The sequence below is a fragment of the Arachis duranensis genome, chromosome 5 (genome assembly GCF_000817695.3).
Source record: "Arachis duranensis cultivar V14167 chromosome 5, aradu.V14167.gnm2.J7QH, whole genome shotgun sequence".
Lineage (NCBI taxonomy): Eukaryota > Viridiplantae > Streptophyta > Magnoliopsida > Fabales > Fabaceae > Arachis > Arachis duranensis.
The window spans coordinates 5,471,878-5,491,991 of NC_029776.3; the positions used below are offsets into that span (position 1 = coordinate 5,471,878).

Consider the following 20,114-nt stretch of genomic DNA (forward strand, 5'->3'; position numbering starts at 1 on the left):
ATGGCTGAGCTTCAAAGCTACAAAGTAGGACCAGCCTTCCCATGTCAGACTTGATCTCGAGAATACTTATTTTAATTTTAATTATTTACAAATTACAATAGACCATTAAATAGTGAAGAAGATGAAAAGAGTTCTTTTTTTTTCTTCTTCTTCTTTCACTTACCTATGGCCATTGCCCATTAGTACTACCTTAACGTTTATTAAATTAATTTAATGATTGTTTTTCCCCAAGTGACATCCTTTCTTGGGCCCTTTTCATTTATAAGTGTATGTGTCTCTCTCTCCACCTTATCTAGAGCAAGCTGTGAAGGCAAGTTTGCATATTCGCCCCCACTTTCACATTATTCAACCAAAAAAGTCTCATTTTTTCTGGTGAGAGGGCCTAGCTTAGGTAGTGCTTCCTTCTCTTTAATTAGCTCCATGCATGGTTGAAGGAACCAACAAAGCCTCCACTCTTATTCTTCTTCTCCTTCTGTGCTGCTGCTGCTAATTGGTACTAATTAATGGCAAACTCTTAACTAATTAACTTTTCTTCATGCCTTTTTATTCCCCATCATCACTTGTTTTGATGCTTTGCTTTGCAATGTTTTCACATTTTGTAGGAGCTGTGAAAATGGGAGAAAGAGGGAGCTTTATGCTCTGATTAGAGTTCTAAAAAAGAAGAAAAAAAATACATATTGTTTGAGAGTTTTGTTATAATGCCACCAGTTCCACTTGCTCCCTACCCAACACCATCGGTTCCATATACTACGCCTCCATCAAATGGTATCTTCCTCACTCTTTCTCTCTGTTTGGGAAATTCCAATTTGAAGACTAATATTCTAATTTATTGTGAAACACCTTAGTGACGTTTGGATTTGATTTAATAAGTGGTTAGATGTTGATATTATTATGAATAAATAGATAATGTGAAAACGTGAATGGTCTAAGTAGGTGCACAGAGTCAACTTGTGTGTTCCGGTTGCAGAAACCTACTGATGTATCCAGTTGGAGCCACGTCAGTGTGTTGTGCAGTTTGCAATGCAGTGACAGCAGTGCCACCACCTGGTATGATCCAATTCACAAATTTCTGTTTTGTTTGTTTCTCAAAAGAACCAAGCATTTTATTAATGTGTGCAGGCACAGAAATGGCCCAGTTAATTTGTGGAGGATGTCACACTTTACTGATGTACATCCGCGGAGCGACAAGTGTACAATGCTCTTGTTGCCACACCGTCAATCTAGCACTGGAAGGTACGATGATGTTATTATGGGTTTATTATGTCTATCTATCTAAATGTTTTGTTAATGTATGGTTGTGATTGTTGTAACAGCAAATCAAGTGGCGCATGTTAATTGTGGCAACTGTAGGATGTTGCTGATGTACCAATATGGAGCAAGATCCGTGAAATGTGCGGTCTGCAGTTTTGTAACCTCTGTTGGGGTCAGTACACACTGCTTTTCTCTTCAGTTTCAACTTCATAATCAACTTAGCTTCCCCGCAAATCACACCTAATAATCACTTGCTAAATATCGTATTTTTTTATTACTAGTGGAGTAAATAGTCAAATTAGTCCAGATCATTCATTTTTTAAATTAGTTTATAAAAAAAAGTTTATTGATATGGTACGTTAATTAATATTACTACACATACCTAGTAGTCCTAATTAACTACTAATATGATTAATTTAATAAATTAGATCAAATCAATTCCAAATTAAAAAAATTTAATATCTCAAGTTTTTTTTTTCAATTAGGTTTTGATTTGATCTAAATTCATAAATTTATTATGTTAATAGTCAATTGAGGCTTTTAGAAATGTGTTGTGATGTCACTTATGGTGCCATATTAACGCATTTTGACACTATCAATAAAAAAAATGGAAAAAGAACTACTACTAATTTAAAATCTTTAAAGGACGAATTTGATTAAAACAAAATTTTTGAAGACCAAATTAAAAAACGAGTGATCTTTTATAGACTAATTTAACCATTTATTTATTATTAGTAGTAAGCTAATATGAATTGAAAATTAGTATTCTAGGAAGTGAAACTTACCATCTGAAATTGATAGTTAAAAGTAATTAGATGATATTTTAGTTAAACAAAATTATTTGTTATAAGGTATATATTGGTGTTATGGTTTAATATGATGTAACTGGGAATGATGCATTGCAGGACTCATCAACAAGCACCACAGAGCAGAAATTCAGCACTTGATAACTCAGCACAAGCTCTAAAAACCTTGGTTTTGCTATTGACATATATATATATAAACACCATATTACATATGATATATTATAATATATCACCCTTGAGAGAATAACAAGCGCATAAAAGACGAGTACGATGGAGGAGATTCTCTTCACATGTATAGAGCTATTTTTCCCTCGAGTGATTTGATTAAATAGTTTTGGTATTATTATTGGGGTGTAAGGATAAACTATTTATCATTATATGTTTTTCCTGCTTCTGGGTGCTTTTGAAGAAATTTAATTTTTTGTTGTATTTTTTCTCCCCTGCCCCTTCAAACAACAAAAGGTCCAAGTACGGCCACCGAATCTTGGTTTTCATTACATAAAACGCCACAGCCCACATGGGTCCATAAATTCGACAGGATAACATCTGAGTGTGAAATCCAACATACATACAGATTCCTGTTCAAAATCCATAGTACTTGCAATAATTTATGATCCAACTTAGTGACTTACAAGAGAAAATCACTAGATTTTGACATCATAAATACTAGAAATCTGTCTAGTAATATATATTTTTTATGAATTAAATATATAATAGTAACAAATTTGAAATTATTTTAGTAAATCTTTAATATTCTTCTATATAATAAAGAGTATTTTAGAAAAAGAAATTTATGCATCAAACTCCTCCCATATCATTTTTATATCAGAGATAGAATATATATCAAAACGGTGATTCTCGTTTAAATTTTACTATTAAGACTAAAAAGTTCCACCTTGAGCTTGGTAAAATGAGAAAAATAACAGTTTAATCATCTATGAATCAAGATAGTAAAACTTATACATTATCAAAGTTTAAAATTTAATAGTGATTAAACCATCACTTTTTTACTTTCTAATTTTTTCATGAGAGGATCATTTTTCATGTAAGTGTTAGATTAAAAGCTTATATGCCATGGCTCATATCTAAGAAAAATTCATCTCAATTCAAAATTGTTTGGTATCTTTTTTAATATATACTATAAAATCGACCTAATATATTTATTCGAAATATACATAAATAAAGTGTTCTTTAATTACATTTTTATTGATGTCCGATTTGGTGAAATCTAGTAGAGATGATATTCATTGTATGTTATTTATGATTTAATAATTAGATAGATAAAATATTTATCATCTAAAATGCTATAAGCGACATAATTTTACATAAATTGACATAGGTTTCATTTTATCCTAACTCTAATTGTGTATATATATATTCACAGTTCGAAATAGATATATATCCAAATTTAACCCCCAAAGATAAAAGCCTAATAATATCTTATGTTTTGTTGCTAAAAGCAAACATGAAAAGATCCAAAATAAGTCCAATGCATTAATTAATTTCACCTGTCCCAACTCCTGTAGTTGTCACCCCCAACTTCCAAGTTGATTATAGCCAATGGACCAATTCTGTGGAACAATGTGAGAGAAGATTGTGCCCCACAATCTAAGTTCCATGGTTACTAACAACTGATTTTTGACTTGCATGACTGGTGCCACCAGTATTCTAGGAAGGCAAATTGATTAATCGATAGTCGCATTCCCATTCAAATTTTGAGGCTATTATTATCAAAATATGAATGTGACCATAGTGCAACTTTTCAATTAAATTTTTCATGAGACAGAAAACTGTGGTGAAGAGAGCAAACATTTTGATCTCTAAAGAATTTTGGACAAGATATTTTAGTTTTTAACTAAAATTAATTATTCGATTGGTCCCTAATAATTAGTTCCGTTAGTCACTTAGATCATTTGCTCTGTCAACTCTAACGAAGACAAAATAGTCTCTAGTAATTTTAATAGCGAACAAATGGTCCCTAACCTTCTCTGTTCGAAAACGACACTGTCTTCCTCCAATTTCTATCATATCTCGCATATATCGCATAGCTCTAACTGTTTAACTCATCAACTTCAAGTTACACAATGTACACTCTGCAACTTCAATGTTTACAAGAATAAAAATATTCAATTTGTTCTTAACCAATTCATACTAAAAAAACTAATGACTATGTCTCTCAAGTACTTGTCGTCTTCGATGGATCCTATGAATCTAGACAGCAAGTCCAATTTGTTAAGACCCGTCGTCGTCGTCACTATCTCCCTCCTCCTCTACCCTATTATCTCCATGGCCATCTTGTCTACCACTCTGATCGCTTCATTTAGCTTCTTCTCCGAACCAATGTTCAGTAATTACTTCAGTTTCGATATAAGCAGCGATGACGATATTGCTCGCTGTACTGATAGCTTGGATGCAAGGTCGAAACTGTTTGCCAGCTTGGACTCGAAGGAATGAAGCACTCAGGGTCCATTCCAAATGAGAATTTGCATATGATGTCGAAGGAGAATCTTCTCATGATGTCCTAATGACCAATAATCTATATTGCTTGTTGGAGAGTAGAGAAAGGCGTGTCCTTGGGATAGTTGAGGAACTTGGTCTTGAAGATGTAGTGGATGTTATCGGGGTTGGAGGTGATGCTGTTATCAGGACGTGGAGGTGAATGTTTCTGGTGGGTAAAGTGCGGAGGAGGTAGATGTACCAGTCACAGAGATTTAGGAAGTGTGTGGTCCATGATATGTTGAGGTAGGTGCGACACGCGTGACAATTACACTATGACTTGATCTTAAAGCTGAAGAGGAGGAAGGAAAAGATGGATAAAAAGACTGTGAAGGTGACAAGAAGAGTATAAAAATTAGGGTTATACGAGATATGATGGAAATTGGGGAAGAACGATATCGTTTCCGAACAGAGGGGCTCAGGGATCATTTTGTCTCCTATTAGAGTTGCTAGGAACTATTTTGTCTCCCATTAAAGTTGATGGAACAAAAAACCTAAATAACTGACGGAGTTAATTATTAGAGACCAATCGAGTAATTAATTTTAATTAAGGACTAAAATTTCTAGTCCGAAAATGTTTGGAGACCAAAATGGATAAATACTCAATTTAGCATGTTGCAGACATGTTGAATAGACAATAGGCCAATGTATCTTTAAACCGAACAACAATCACAGCAACATATGCAGCCTTTTGGTTATATAGATAGATCAAAGCTCTTTTCAGAGTCTTCTGTGCCGATCTTCCCGTGTTCTGTCTTCAACTTGAACCATTAGGAGGTAGCAAAATCTATCTAACCCCACTATATATTTGGATTCAATCATTACAAGAATGTCAGGATCAATTGAAAGTTACTATTTTGTGTTCATCAGGCGTGCATCATTTTAACTTGATGACTTTGCATAGTTGCCTGTGAAAAAGAAATATCAAATATCAAAAGTAGTGGTTATGGGTGCAAAGTTGAGGAAGAAACCATCTTACTAACTAGGTCCTGAAAATCTCAAAATCCTATTCCTTAATCTGGTTAATTTGTTGTTACTGGCTCCAATTAAATGGGAGTAAAAAAATAGTTCCCAGTGGACCAAAGTGTCACCATACCCACCAAAACTTCTTCAACACAAGAGATAAATTACATTCACCTTATCAATGTATGGTCCAAATTTTGGACCACCAAGTATCAATTTATAGCTGTATAAAATTGACACCCACAACCACAAGCAACACTAAATAACAAGAATTAATAATTGCATTTGCATTATGCAAAAGTGTGCTCTGGCAAACTCACAACAGCAAAACAACGACTAAGAAGTATGCCAAAAGATATGGTTCAATAATTGAACAAAAGCTTTTACTGTTAAATATTATCGGTAATTCAATTCAATACGCTAATGAATGCCTCATTTGGCAGACAAATCAATGAAACATTTACGTTTAGTTTACATATTATGTAGAAGAAGAGAACAGAGACACAAGCCAGGCACATGTAATCAGATGGTAACAACCACCCTCCTTATCGATGGCCTGTTTTTATACCCTTAATTTTGACATTCACATAATATCAAACTATTTAGCATAACAAACAGTTAAAACAGTAGTTAGAAAGAGACAAAGAACAGATCGGCTTTTTGGTTAGCAGAATCAAACGTGCAACATTTCAATAATTACAGAACACTGCCATTCCTCGCAACTCGGAAGGAGCTTCATTGGAAAACTACTTGGAGCTTGGAAGTTAAGAGCTCCATAACTCTCCTCAAACATGGTCCTGTTCAATCAAATACCCTTCTACATTACATTATTCAATGTTTGTACCAAAAAATGCAGAAACTCGACACAAAAGCTGTGTATAATACTAGAGAGAAGATTCAGAAGCTTAATTTGTAGGGTGACTCACTCGGACTTTCTTAAATTTTACATTGAATCCCCACAAGCATTTCCCAGGCATATTCATAACTTAAGATATATCCAAAGAGCAAAAAGGAACCATCAAGTAAAGCTCATTTAAAACACTAGTTTTTAGACCCTTTCTTGTGCAACTTCCCCCACCGTACAGAAAGTCCAAAGAATCAATTTCTAGACCGGTTTCATGTAAGGATATTTTATACCAACAACAATCTGCCCTGGTGTTCCACACAATGCTGAAGTTTCCTCTCATCTGACATGATCTGTTTTCTCACTTTGACCAGTTTAGTATTGTACTTCAGCTTAAACCTTGGCTCCATTTGATAATGATCTACTGCAGGTGCTGATGACTCCGAAGAAATCTCCTCAATGAATTCGTCTGCTACATCTCCATCTTCATCTATCCTAAGACGCTTTGCATACCACTTTAGACCCTGATAAAGAGAAACACGACAACTCAAAAAGATTAATGACCTGCTAGGCGCTCATCAGTGAATAACTGGACAAAGGAAGGGGAAAAAGTTTAAAAGTGCAAAATGTCATCTAACTATGCAACTCCCCTAATGTATTTGAGAAAACAAAATAAATGCATCAATTGGATTTAGCAGAACCCGCAAAAAATGAAGCACTGGAAACTGCATAAGCAAGAAGCAATGCAAAACCTTATCCAGATCTCAGGCCAGAAAAGTTACGATAATTCTTTCTTATCAAGCAGGACAATGCCCATTGATATGCAATTAACAAGGCCAGTGAAATATTTTGGATACAAGGCATATGACAAACCGAGCAGTCTAAAATTTCACCGTGAACAATTCAAGTGACATAAAGGTGAGCAGAATAGGCTTAATGCTTGATCTAACATACATAGTTAAACTAAATCCAGCAGAAGATAGTAAAGCATGCACAAGCCTCATATGTTACCAATACTACCATAGTACCTAATTCCTCTATTTTCAGTCAATACATGTCAGCCAAACCCCATTAAAGTGCATAAAAAAAAAAATTAGGTTAACGATATTGCAAAATTCCACATTCCACAAGAATAAGATTTTCCTAGTTTAAGAATGATAGTAATAACATTCTCACAACAACCAAAAACACGATACAAAAAAAATGTAGCAGTCAATAGCAGTTCTACTCTCTATATATAGATGCTGGAACTCCAAGTGAAAAACAATGGAAGGGCCATATGATCTGCATTCTTCATGATCATGACCATGAAAACAAACACTACAACAGTTACCAATTTATACCCTGAAATTCAGATACTTAGCAGCGCAGAAGGTAAATAAAAAGCATAAATTGAGCATCCCGAATACACCAAGTTAAGCCCTTTTCTGGTCGCGCAAATTAGATTCAAGGTCTCAGGAAATTAGATTCGATTCGAAGTTAATCAAAACCAAAACTACCCTCAATTCAAGCAAGTGAAAGGGGAAAAAATAAAATTGGCTAATTGAAATTGACGATTGACGGACCTGAACTCCGCCGTTGCCGGAGGTACAAGGCGTGATAACGGGACCAGGTTGGGGGCGATCGACGACGACTTGGGCGGGAACGCTAAAGCCCCTTCTCGGAAGCCCAGTTTCCTGGACGCGAAGCGGTGTAGCACGAGGTTGAGCATCGGGTTCGGCGTCGGCATCGTGCCTGGGATCGTGGTCATGGGGTTCGTCCTTCGAAAACCCTAACAATCCAGCTACCTTTTTGAAGAATCCCATTAGTCAGATGGAATACAGAAAACGACGTCGTGGCAGCAGTAACAGCAGCGTTTGGTTTGATTGGTGTGTTTTCTGCACGCAAGCTTAGAAATTTTGAAGCAGCGAAACGAAGAGACTTAGCAACGACACCAATCTGCTTTGATGATGCACGCTCTCCTTTCGAGTTTCTATGCCAATTTAAAGTGTAATAATAAATCAGGATAAAAAAACGGATAAATTCAACAGTAATGAATATTCCAATTCCAATATAATCAATTCCAAGTGATGTGGATTTTGGTCCTCAAATTGAATGGTTGACTCAATGTGATTTTTAACTTGTAAAATAGTTTATTCAAATTGAAAAATTAAAATTTGATGAGAAATCTCACTTATAATTATAATGGACAAAGTTAAAGGATGCCTTGTTTTGAAGGAAGTGGGGGAAAGATGAATGAGTTACAAAATTTTTTTTTCAATGGTATTTTTTTTAAAGATTTTTTATAAAGATAAAAATAATTTTATTTTTGGATATCTCATATAAAAATATTTTTTATTTATTAATTAAATAGCAACCGAACAAGCACAAACGTTAGTAGTTACTATTGCCATCTATTTGAAATCTCTCTCTTTTTTATTTTGACCCTTCAAATTAGAGGTTAAAGGGGAAAACACACTAAAAATCCTTTGCGTTGTCATTCTCTTTCTCGTTGCTTTTCGATTCTAATATATTTATTATGAGACATGTCTTTTAATTGTTCATAAAACTTTTTACACATAGGGTAAAATTCTAGATAACTTTTCACTTATTAAGATGGTTATGGGCCAAAGAGGGGGAACAATTTTAATATAGGACCAAAACTTGAGTTTTCAAGTATATTATTTTTTCACCCCAAAATATGGAGATAGTTTAGCAGAAAATAAAATCAAATGATCTGATTTTAATTTTAATTTTTTTTATTTTTAAAAAAAATCAGAGTGTTTAAAAGTAAAAGAAAGCCTTAACGTCCAATTCTAAATAAACTTTAATACATAATTTTAATCATATTTGCACTTGTCAATAATAAACTAACTCATTTATATATATATTTACCAGGAATTTTAGTCCTACTTCATCGTTTCGTCGTCGCTTGTACGACTTTAGGCGAACGAGTATTATCCGCTCTACAACCTCGCAAAACACTACTATAGAGTTCTTTTGGTTTCCATCGAAAAACTTTAAAGATTAACCTACTGAACAATAGAGATTATTATCTATGCAATTTTTGGATAAATTGATTTTCGTTGATCGAATCGCCTTTTTTGATTGTCTGATCATCAATCTAATCACAAAATTTTAAATTTTTTATTTTTTAAAGTAAAAATTAAAAGGTCTGATTCGATTTGAAATAAATAATTTAAAATATTTTAATTTTTTAAAAATAGAAATTAAAAAGCTCGATTTTTTCCCCTTAAAAATCAGAAGGTTCGGATTTATTTTTTTCAAAATAGAGAGTCAATTTTTTTTTTTAAATAAAATGGTGCTACAAGTAAAATTAACACTCTTAAAAATTCATAATCTTAAAAAATGGTCCGATGAGTTTTAAATCATTTGTCACCTCTATATAATACCACCAAAATCCAAATAACATATATACTGGATTATGTTAAATTTTAGATTTAATTTTTAAATTTGGCTAACAAATACTTTTATCTTTATTTACGTTATGAAATATAACAAAAGTACATTTTTTTATAAGTCTTTTGTATTTATTAAACCACTTCTATATTTGATCCTAAATTTGGTAGGAATGTTTAAATAACAATTTAAAAAATGTATAAAAAAATAAACTAAAATTCAATTTTTAAATTTTTTATTTTTAAAGATAGTTTAGTCCATTTATAAAAAAAATATGGAAAAAAATTTATTTATTTAAATATTAAATTTTAAGAATAAAAATATATCATTTTTCTATATTTGTTAAAAATGATATCAAATTTTAATTTTTAAAATTTTTGAAAATATATATTTAATGATTGGATATTTTTATCGCATTTTAAAATATTTTGAAATTATTTTTCAGCACATATTTTCCATTATTATATTGACATTGAAATTCTCGTATATTTTTAACTTCTCATCACCTTCACAAATTCTAACACAATTTTCATATATTTTTTATTTTTTAACCTGATCTTCACAAATTTCAATACAAATACATCTCTATCACATATTAGGTATGGACTTCTATCTATTTATATTACTTTTTTGTGCGTTGTTTTTGTATTTTTTTAATAGATCTATGTTTGTTTTATGAATATTAGTCAAAATTATAATAATAATAAAAGTAGTTTATTTGAGATATGTGTCTCATTTTTTGTGATATGTAAAGGTGAGCTAATATATAAATAATTTTTTATTTTAAAATATTATATAAAATTTTAAAGAATTTGAAAAAAATAAATTATTTTTCGTTATAAACATATTTATTATAATTTTTTTAAAATTTTAAAAGATGTTTATTAAACATAATTGTGGTACTTGTGCTTATTAAAAATTATTTTTAATTTGATTTTACTAAACGCAAGTGTTGCGGCTTTTAAAAAGTAGCTTTCATAAACTACTTTCGAAAAATAAAAACATTACCAAACCAAGCCTAACATTAGTGAAGATAATATGCTTGTTTGGACGCTATTATTTTGATAAAAAATATCTTTTTTATTTTGTAACGTATTTGATAAATTTTTAGTAATAAAAATAAAAATACTAGAAAAATAAAAATATATCTTTTCTGTTTACATCTTTTTTTTAATTTAAAAAAAGATATTTTTTATGTAAGAAACAAATAAAAAATATTTTTATATTATTATATCCAAACATAATTAATAAATAAATTTTTTTTTATATAAATATAAAATTACCTCTATATCATAAGATTAAAAAAAAATAACTAAAAAAAATCTTTTTTAGAAGTTCGGCTAAACAAACCCAGTAACGATGAATAGTAAATAAGGCGAAAAGGAGGAGGGGAATAAGATGGAAATCTAAGAGAGATTACAAAACCCTAAATTAATAAACCCAAAGAAAAGAAAGAAGGAAGAGAAGGTTTCCCAGGCAATGTGTGTATTTATGAATGAGAGAGAGTGTTGGGGTCCGCGTTCCCATTGTTCCAGTCAGCCGAGTCAGTGATATACTCACTCGTATTTTGTTTTGTTTATACAAATCCCACTCTCTCTTTCTCTCTCTTCAAATCTTCCCTTCAATTAGAGGCAGCACCGCAACCATCGCCAACAACCTCACTTCTCTCGTTTCCCGTAACCGCATTCTCCATGGATTCTCGGGAACCCCACCACCAACCTTCCCATCACCACCACCCTCACCACCACCACCACCAGCAACCACCACCTCCTCCCAACATGATGGTCGGCATGGGACCCACCCAATACTCTCCCTCCATGATGGCCCCCACCACCGCCCGATTTCCCTTTACCTCCGTCGTCCACCACCAGCATCAGCAGCACCAGCAACAACAACAGCAGCAACAGCAGCAGCACCACCAGCACCAGCACCAGCACCAGCACCAGCAGCCGCCCGTTCCACCCACCAACAACAACGGCAACGCCGCTAACGATAACAACAACACCGTCGCGCTTTACGACGGTTCCTCTTCCGCCCTTAAGCCCTGCGGATTCCCCACCACCGACTCCGCCTCCGCCGCCAAGAAGAAGAGGGGCCGACCCCGGAAGTACTCCCCAGACGGCAACATTGCCTTGGGACTCTCTACCACCCACGCCTCTCCCTCTCCCGCAGTACCACCACGCGCCGATTCCTCTGCCGGAGGTTCTGGTGGCGGTGGCGCAACCCCCTCATCGGAGCCTCTGGCCAAGAAGCACAGAGGGAGGCCTCCTGGCTCCGGCAAAAAGCAGATGGATGCGCTTGGTACTATTATTTGTTTGAAGTAATTTTCTTTTTAATGTCATTGGTTCGTTGGCTATCGATTAATGGCTTTCTTTATTGGAATGTGCAGGAGCTGGTGGGATAGGTTTTACTCCGCACGTGATCTTAGTGGAGTCTGGTGAGGTATGCAGTAGGATCACTGAGACATAGATGAAGCTAATGATTATGAGTTCTATATAGTCTACAAATCACTGATATTAACTAATTATCTATCTTCTTAGTTGCATTTTTTTGGGTTTTGATTACTATTTGGTTCAATGGATGCTTGAAATAGAAGCAGAATTAATACTTGCAATGAGTTTAGATTGTTTTGGTTACTGTAGTATCTCAATATATTTGGTAAATGGAAGTGGCATGATGGTTTCATGTATTCATTGAGTGTTGATGTTGGTACCGTGTTATTGGATTGCCTCTTTCCATTTTAGTGATGATGGATATAATGCTTCGCTTTCAGGATTTTGAAGGTTGGTTATGTTATAAATTGCATTGATAGTGTAGATCACCTGTATCTGTATTGCAATCTTATATTGTGAATTACTTTCTTTTTAGGTGGGTTTGTAAATCATCTTCTTCTTAAGTATCCATTGTCTTATATCCTTCTTCTCACTGGCATGTTTCTCTTGTTTGCAGGATGTTGCAGCTAAAATTATGGCCTTCTGCCAGCAAGGACCTCGGACTGTAGTCATTCTTTCGGCTAATGGTGCAATCTGTAATGTCACCCTTAAGCAGCCGACAACGTTGGGGGGTACTGTGACATACGAGGTACTTTTTTAGGTCCCTTTTACAATATATTAACAACTGTTTATCTGCCATGATGAAAGATTTATTAATATTGTTTATATCAATGATATGGTATAATATATACTTGCTTGGTAATTGATATGCATATTCCTAAAAGTATGGGTTGGCGAGGACATGAAACTACATGCATTTCTTGTTGTCTAGCATGTAATCAACATATTCCATATTCTCCACTATTTTGCTTGTAAATGTATAATCTATCAGTATTATATATCATAGTGCTTCATTTACCTCGTAATAAAACATGAAAGCCTGTGTACCTTGTGGGATACCAGCTGAAATAATAGTTTTGTATCTTTAATTTAACATCCTTTCTTTATATTCCCGTCGTTTTGGTTGGTTAAATAATTTGCAAGTGTTATTTTCTGTGCCATTGAAGAGATTTGGAATCATAAAATCTTGAATTACTGGAACTATTTAGGCACATCTACTTTAAGAAAAGGTTTCAAAAGGTATACTGAATTCTGCATGTTCAGTTAGAATTAAAAACCTTAAAATTGATTTGAATGATATTGGATTAGAATCTGAGTTATGAGATGCATATGAAATGTTTTCGGAGGGAGCTGGACCTTACATTGTATGGTGCAGCTCCACCAGGATTCTGTATCCATATGTAATTTGGCCAGCGAAGGAAAGATCTTTCATATTTTGAAGTGCCTTCCACAATTTAATTTGTCAGGTTAAAAGTCATCACCTTTCTACTCCCTTTCTTGTCTATCTCAGGTTTTTTCTGTTGATCCAACAACTAAGAATGCTGTGAAGCTTTACGTGAAGTATTACTTATAAGAATATCTTGATGAGAATTTTTCATGGTTGCTTAATTAAAAATGTTAAATAAACACATGGATCAGCACTCATTTTCTTGATGTATATTTAATCCTCTGATCAGCACTCATTTATTATATTTTTTGTTTTTAGGATTGTGAAGGGAATTATGAGACACAGGAAATTAGAAAAATGTTTTATTATTTATTCTTTTTCCATCACAAAATTTTGAAAAGAAAAAAAACACCAAAATTGAGAGTCAGAAAATGAAAATAGATACCAAACACTTTGCGTGTTTTTTTCAAGTGTTGTTTTAACCTGTTTTTCTTAGACCAGTTGTTGTTGGTCTGATAATAATTTGGGTAGTGGTGATGGGGGGTCAGTAGTTTGGTACATTTTGGAGTGTGGTTTTTGTCCTAATTCCTAATTCTGAGAATAACTACTATTTGTAGATGCTCCTTAATTTCATTCCTGGTTGGTGGTGTTGACCTTCACTGAACCAAGTTTTGGAACACATAATTGAGCATATTAAGGGTCTCTGCGATTTATGTTTCCTGTTTTTTAAATTTTAACAAAGAGAAGAATAAAGAAAACAATGAAAAGGTGTTTTCATTTCTTATTTTCAATTTTTCCTTCACATAATACTGAAAATGAAACAAGTTTGTTGGAATAATTTGATTCACATCACATTCAGGTTTACCCCTTAAAATTTATTTTCAAATTCACTGTTTGGACTTATGGCGGTTTGTTTTTTGAGAAGGAACCAGGTTTCTCAGAATCTTCCATTACATATAGCTTTAAATTTATATAAAGATCTGAAGATGTCATTATTTGACATTGTTGGCTGATTACATTATTATGCATATAGGTTTAATAATTCTCTTCACTTGATGTTTTCGTTACAGGGCCGATTTGAAATTATATCTCTGTCGGGTTCTTTACTACATTCTGAAAATAATAGTGATCGAAGCAGACCGGGCGGCTTGAATGTCTCCCTTGCAGGTTCCGATGGACGAGTTTTAGGGGGTGGAGTTGCTGGAATGCTAACTGCAGCATCACCAGTACAGGTAAAGCTCTTAAGGGGTAGAAAATTTATATCTATTTTTCATAATGGTTCTCGGCCTTAACCCTGTATAGATTATCTAAAATTGTTTATAGTTCATCACCTCATAGGCATTGAAGGGTTTTCCTCCCCTTTCGGCATGAATGATTAAACTGTGTGGCTTATTTAAAATGATTAACAGGTCATTGTGGGTAGCTTTATTGAAGATGGCAAAAAGTCAAATAGCTCAAGTAACAATAAATCAGGGCCTTCGTCAACGCCATCAACCCAAATGCTAAATTTTGGCGCTCCTATGACTCCAACCAGTCCTACCTCTCAGGGGGCTTCCTCGGAATCATCTGACGACAATGATCAGAGTCCTCCTAATAGGGGGCCTGGACTCTACAATAATGCTAGTCAGCCCATTCATAATATGTCGATGTACCATCATCAACTATGGGCTGGCCAAACTCAGCAGTGAGGACAGATTTTAGGTTTGAAGAGTTCAGTGCAGTGCGGGGGCGGGGTATTTTCATGATGACTGTTGAATGTAGTGGCTAGAGGTCAAATTCTAAAATGCTAACATGCCTTATTGGGACTGATTTCGAAGAGCCTATCCTAAGGCTGGAGTTTGTTTCTCTCCATTTTTATGTTGATTAGGGTTTTTAAAATCATAATTCAGGTGATGCTAACGTTGCCAGTGATGATAGCTTTTAGTCTTTTGAGCTTGTTGCGGAATTTGATCCGTTTGTGTTCATTAGGTGCTTGTATTGTGTTCTGAGGTACGTGTCCATTTTTAGATGCTGTGTGGTATATATCTCTTTGGCTTTGCTTAAGCAGTTAAGCTTACCAAAGCGCTCTGGCAATGGACATCAAATTGCTATCCTGCCTCATCCATAGATTGAGTCAAATTCTTTCTGGTTGTTTTGGCTTTGACAAAGATGTGGTTTGGTCAACCAAGACTAACTTTGCAGCCAAATTTGTCCTTTGACATGCATTATTAAATTATGGGATGAGTATCGCGGTTCCATTAATAGTTGAGATGTCAGCTTTTTATTCTCTGCTAATATTTGTGATGGGTTATGGGTGCAAAAGTTGTTTTAAAGTAAGCCATAGGTGATAAGGTGGTGATCATCACACTAGGGACACGTAGAAATACATATATTTTATATACAAATGGCTGAGTTTAATAACCCAAGCTTTATGTGTGATTTGATTGAATTGTAATTTAGGAATTGGAGCACTATATGTGGCCAAAATCACGATTTTGGTTGGTAGTTTGCACTACGGCCTATGGTATGAAATGGGCGAAAAACCGTGCAAAGTGTAGAGTAACATGATAATGACCAAGTTTGATTAAGTCCACTTAGAATATGGCTTTGCATGACGACTTATGTTGATGTACCGTGTATGGATGCACCACAATATTTTCTCGCCGACGTACCAACACAATACCCAACCCTCTTCGGTTCTTCATTTTCGTTTTTCAACATTTCTTGGCCTTTTGACTCCCAATCTAGTTGGCAGATGTTTTCAAAATTTTAAATACTCGCTATATTTCTAGTTCAGCAAGGAATAACTTATTTCCATATTTTAATAAATAGCTTTTGCAATTAATTGTTGCGTTAGTTTCATGAGGAATCATTAAAACGCAGTAGTATTAATTAATTTCTGATGTAAGGCGTCAATGTCATTCTCATCCAGCTAAACGGATACTGAGGGGCACGAAACGACAACTAGCTCCCTTTTTAAAAATATTCATGTGGATATCACTTGGGATTTTAAATGTTGAAAACCTAATCTTGAATTGATGCGTCACATGATTTATCATATTAGTATTATAAGTACTATACACTTTTTGGGTACATATTTATGTCCACATTGAATATGAAATGGTAACTAAAATTTAACATTAAAGACGGTGCTGGCTAACGAAGTTAACAATGGGTTATGTATATAAGTTGCGTGTCCAGGAGCCTAACACCACTGAAAGCGAGAGGCCACCTCATACACTCACACCACGCGCCTCCTCACACGCGTAAGCACTCTCCAACGGCTACTTTCCATGCAAACTTACTTAACCCACCAACATAAATAACCAAATTGCTAAGTTTGTTTTGTTCCCTTCTTGTTCCAATTTTCAATCTCTATTCTTCTAGCCCCTTCCATGGATTGCTTGGTGATGCCGGTCTCGTTGATCCGGCGACGCTCCGTGAACTCTCGGATGGGGTATAGGCCAGTGGGCGATGATGGGCTGTTGGATGATCATGAGAGGCCGGTGACTGTTGTGGTTGGGAAAGAGAGGAGGGTGTTCATGGTGGAGCCTTTCATCTTGCGAGAGAATCCATTCAGGGTTTTGATGGAAATTTCAATGAAGAAGGCGGAGAAGGATCACTTCCACTTCACGAGCAACGAAAGAAGAGTGATATTTGTGGATGTGGATTCAATATTGTTCGAGCATATGCTGTGGCTAATGCAAAATGATGCCTCTTCTCTCTTCCAGCTCAATTTGAAGGAGATCATTGACTTCTATTCTCAGGATATTTAATGTAATAATATAACTCATAGATTTCAGTAATATACCTCATAATTAATATGTTATCCCCTGTTTCTTTTCTTTTGCTAAATTTTAATTTTACCTTACTATAAACTAGGCTAAAGTCACTTTGTTATATAAGAATGTGGTTTAGTGCAGTTTCTAAACCATTCGGTTCGTTTCTAAAAGAACTGCACCATAAACACCTCTAGATAAGATAATTTCAAAAGAATCCTGCTAGGATTTTTGTAACAATGTTCTCATACGCAATTAATAACAACCAATTACGAGGGTTTAGTGTATGAATAGTGTTATTGATTTCTAAATTATCTTATGTTGTGATTTGTGAGTGAGTAATTCAAGTTGTTGTTGGGGCTGTGGATTTGTCCCTATTGAGTTTCTTACCTTGTAATGTAACCCTTCTTTATACGGCGGATTGGATAAATTTGTTTCTTCAAATGTATGCTTTGCTGGCGTCATCTCTTGATAACTTCCAAAAGGCTTTTTCATGCTCATCATCTAATGCAAGATATAGACATGTTACATGTAGTTTTCTTTTTCTATCGATCAATCTAAAAGGCTTAAATTTCTAACTATATTTTTGTTGGTGTCTAAAAGACACTTAAAAACCATATTAAAATTGTAGGTCCCCTGTCAATTATCAGCTAATCTATACTTTATCGCCATGAAAGGAACCTTTGTTGCTTTTATCTTTTCATTTTTTCTACATTGCTAGTTTGCTACCATGAAAAGGAAACTACGTGCTTATTTTATTTAGCTTTCTTTTTTTTTTTTTGGTCAAGATTTAGCTTTCATTTTGCTTTTCGGCTTGTTTTAGGAAAATGGGAAATGTGTTGGGCTCAAAAGTAGAAATCATGTGTACAAGTTATAGGCCCACTTTTATGATGGATAACTATTATGGAGTCATTTCTTTCTAAAAAAGGGTGCAAACAATTTTGGTCAACATTCTCAAATTCATAATCCATATCAAGAATTGGGCTTCACCTTTTTCAATATTAGTTTTCTACAGATCTTACAATTAGGTTGGCACAGTTTCTCAAATTTGGGCTAACTGGGATCAGCAAGTTGTTCACTACCTCTAAGTACCCCAGTGGATTGGACAACCCCCAATCCTAGGTACACAATACACACCCACACATACCTCATATACTTACCCATTTTTCTTCTCGGTTGCAGCTGGTAGGACTCGAACCCGAGACCTTTGAGATGAGGAAGGGGCGGAATGCCGTGTGAGCTACGGCTCATTGGCAGGCTTTGGTTGAATGTAGTAGCGGAAACATGCACTCTACCTGTGGGTACCCAACCTGGTCGGGTAGAGTTGTGAACTCGATCTGCAATGAGTAGGGTAAAGTGCGGGTAGGATTCTCATGCGAGTTGAGTAGAGTTCTCATGCGGGTTGAGTCACAATTCTACCCGACCAACCCACATCTTATATATGTATATGTTATATTTTTATATAAAAATATGTTTTAAGTTGATGTTAAACTAAAAATCTCTCACTAAATGTAAAAGATTCTTAATCACTAAAAAAAATTATTAATTTAATATATTTTTTTAGATAAAAGTCAATTCTATTTTAAATTATCATCAGGTTATATAATAATGATGCATCTTTTTTTTAACCAGTAAGTAGGGTCGGGTATCCGCAGATTAAGAACTGGTAGAGTTAAGGTTGAGATATTCTGAACTCACAAATAAAAAAGAGTTGAATTTATATAAAAATCTCAACCCGTAGATAGAATTAGGGTTGGATCCAAACCCTACTCTATCATACCCATTATCATCCCTAGTTGAATAGCTATATGCGTTACTTCTTAATATGTTACACCCGAATTTAAATGTTCACAATAATCATGTAGTTTTCTAAAATTGAGAATTGTTCAATCTATCTGATAAAAAAATCATTGAAAAATTTTCTAATGTTAATATGGATAATTTTGCCTCCACGTATTTTTCTTTTTAAGTGGTGCATGGGATTAAGGTTGAACTTATAGTTTAGTTGTTATGTTTACATATCTCATTTGAACATGTAAGGTTTTTTTTCCCTTACTTTCATTATTCTTAAAGTCTCTTCTTTTTTATTATGTCACATTTTGCATTACCTTCACTAAAATGATTGGAGCACATATTTCAATCAAGCAAGAAAGGAAGGACAGTTCAAATTTGACCCAATATTTAGAAGTTGGATTAATTCGGCCAAATCAGAACACAAGGGTAGAATCAAAGAAAGCGAAGAATAAAGTAAGCAAAAATCGTCTTTGACTTTATGGGAAACTTTTGATACAGTGTTCTCCCATAAGTTTAAACATTATTTCAGATTGTGACATCTTTAAGCGTATTTCACTCACCTACACCAAAAGGTTATTATTATCTTCCTCTTAGCAGATTGAAGGGTCAAACAAACCTCATGTTAGCTCTATCGGCGTAGTTGTCGTACAGCCTTCAAATATCACAGTTTAAAGTTTTTTTTTATCTAATAAAAATATAGAAAAACTAATGCAAGTTGGTACAAATGGATGAAAGTTCTATACTCTGGTGTGAAACTTTTTTTTAGATATTTTTTTATATATAATTTTAATTTTTTCTCTTTCCAAAATTTAAATCTAAAACTTTTTAGATAAATTATAAATTAATTATTATCTCGACTAATTCTATTTTTATTATATTTATATATATTTAATAAAAAATAATGCTTATAATCTATAAAAAATTAGTAAAATTTAACTAGTTTGCTGCTGAGGTTCCTGAAATGGGGTTACATTATTATTACTCCATATACTTGTGATGAAATGGAGCCATATGATATTGTTGATATGTAGCATCTTTTGGAGTTAGGACAGCATGTCCAGAATATATATTAGGAAAAGTAGA

The 20,114-nt window shown here is 34.1% G+C and overlaps 4 protein-coding genes across 4 annotated transcripts; 3 read left to right on the plus strand and 1 right to left on the minus strand.

Moving 5' to 3' along the window:
- Positions 1–72: 72 nt before the first annotated feature.
- On the plus strand, positions 73–2,486 carry LOC107487586 (protein LOL1). The gene is made up of 6 exons (XM_016108249.3): positions 73–493; positions 603–765; positions 934–1,047; positions 1,120–1,233; positions 1,314–1,423; positions 2,157–2,486. Exons 2-6 carry the CDS (start codon positions 699–701, stop codon positions 2,196–2,198), a joined length of 447 nt encoding a protein of 148 aa, XP_015963735.1. The 5' UTR covers positions 73–493; positions 603–698; the 3' UTR covers positions 2,199–2,486.
- A 3,669-nt stretch (positions 2,487–6,155) lies between these two features.
- LOC107487587 (uncharacterized) lies at positions 6,156–8,353 on the minus strand. Its single transcript, XM_016108250.3, has 2 exons — positions 7,926–8,353; positions 6,156–6,884 (listed from the first exon to the last, which is right to left on the minus strand). The coding sequence occupies exons 1-2, from the start codon at positions 8,163–8,165 to the stop codon at positions 6,648–6,650; spliced, it is 477 nt and encodes a 158-aa protein (XP_015963736.1). The 5' UTR covers positions 8,166–8,353; the 3' UTR covers positions 6,156–6,647.
- A 2,829-nt stretch (positions 8,354–11,182) lies between these two features.
- On the plus strand, positions 11,183–15,720 carry LOC107487588 (AT-hook motif nuclear-localized protein 8). Its single transcript, XM_016108251.3, has 5 exons — positions 11,183–12,060; positions 12,149–12,201; positions 12,709–12,840; positions 14,550–14,711; positions 14,889–15,720. The coding sequence occupies exons 1-5, from the start codon at positions 11,451–11,453 to the stop codon at positions 15,165–15,167; spliced, it is 1,236 nt and encodes a 411-aa protein (XP_015963737.1). The 5' UTR covers positions 11,183–11,450; the 3' UTR covers positions 15,168–15,720.
- Positions 15,721–16,802: 1,082 nt separating this feature from the next.
- LOC107487553 (auxin-responsive protein SAUR77) lies at positions 16,803–17,524 on the plus strand. The gene has a single exon (XM_016108210.3). It carries the CDS (start codon positions 16,854–16,856, stop codon positions 17,232–17,234), a length of 381 nt encoding a protein of 126 aa, XP_015963696.1. The 5' UTR covers positions 16,803–16,853; the 3' UTR covers positions 17,235–17,524.
- Positions 17,525–20,114: the final 2,590 nt, after the last annotated feature.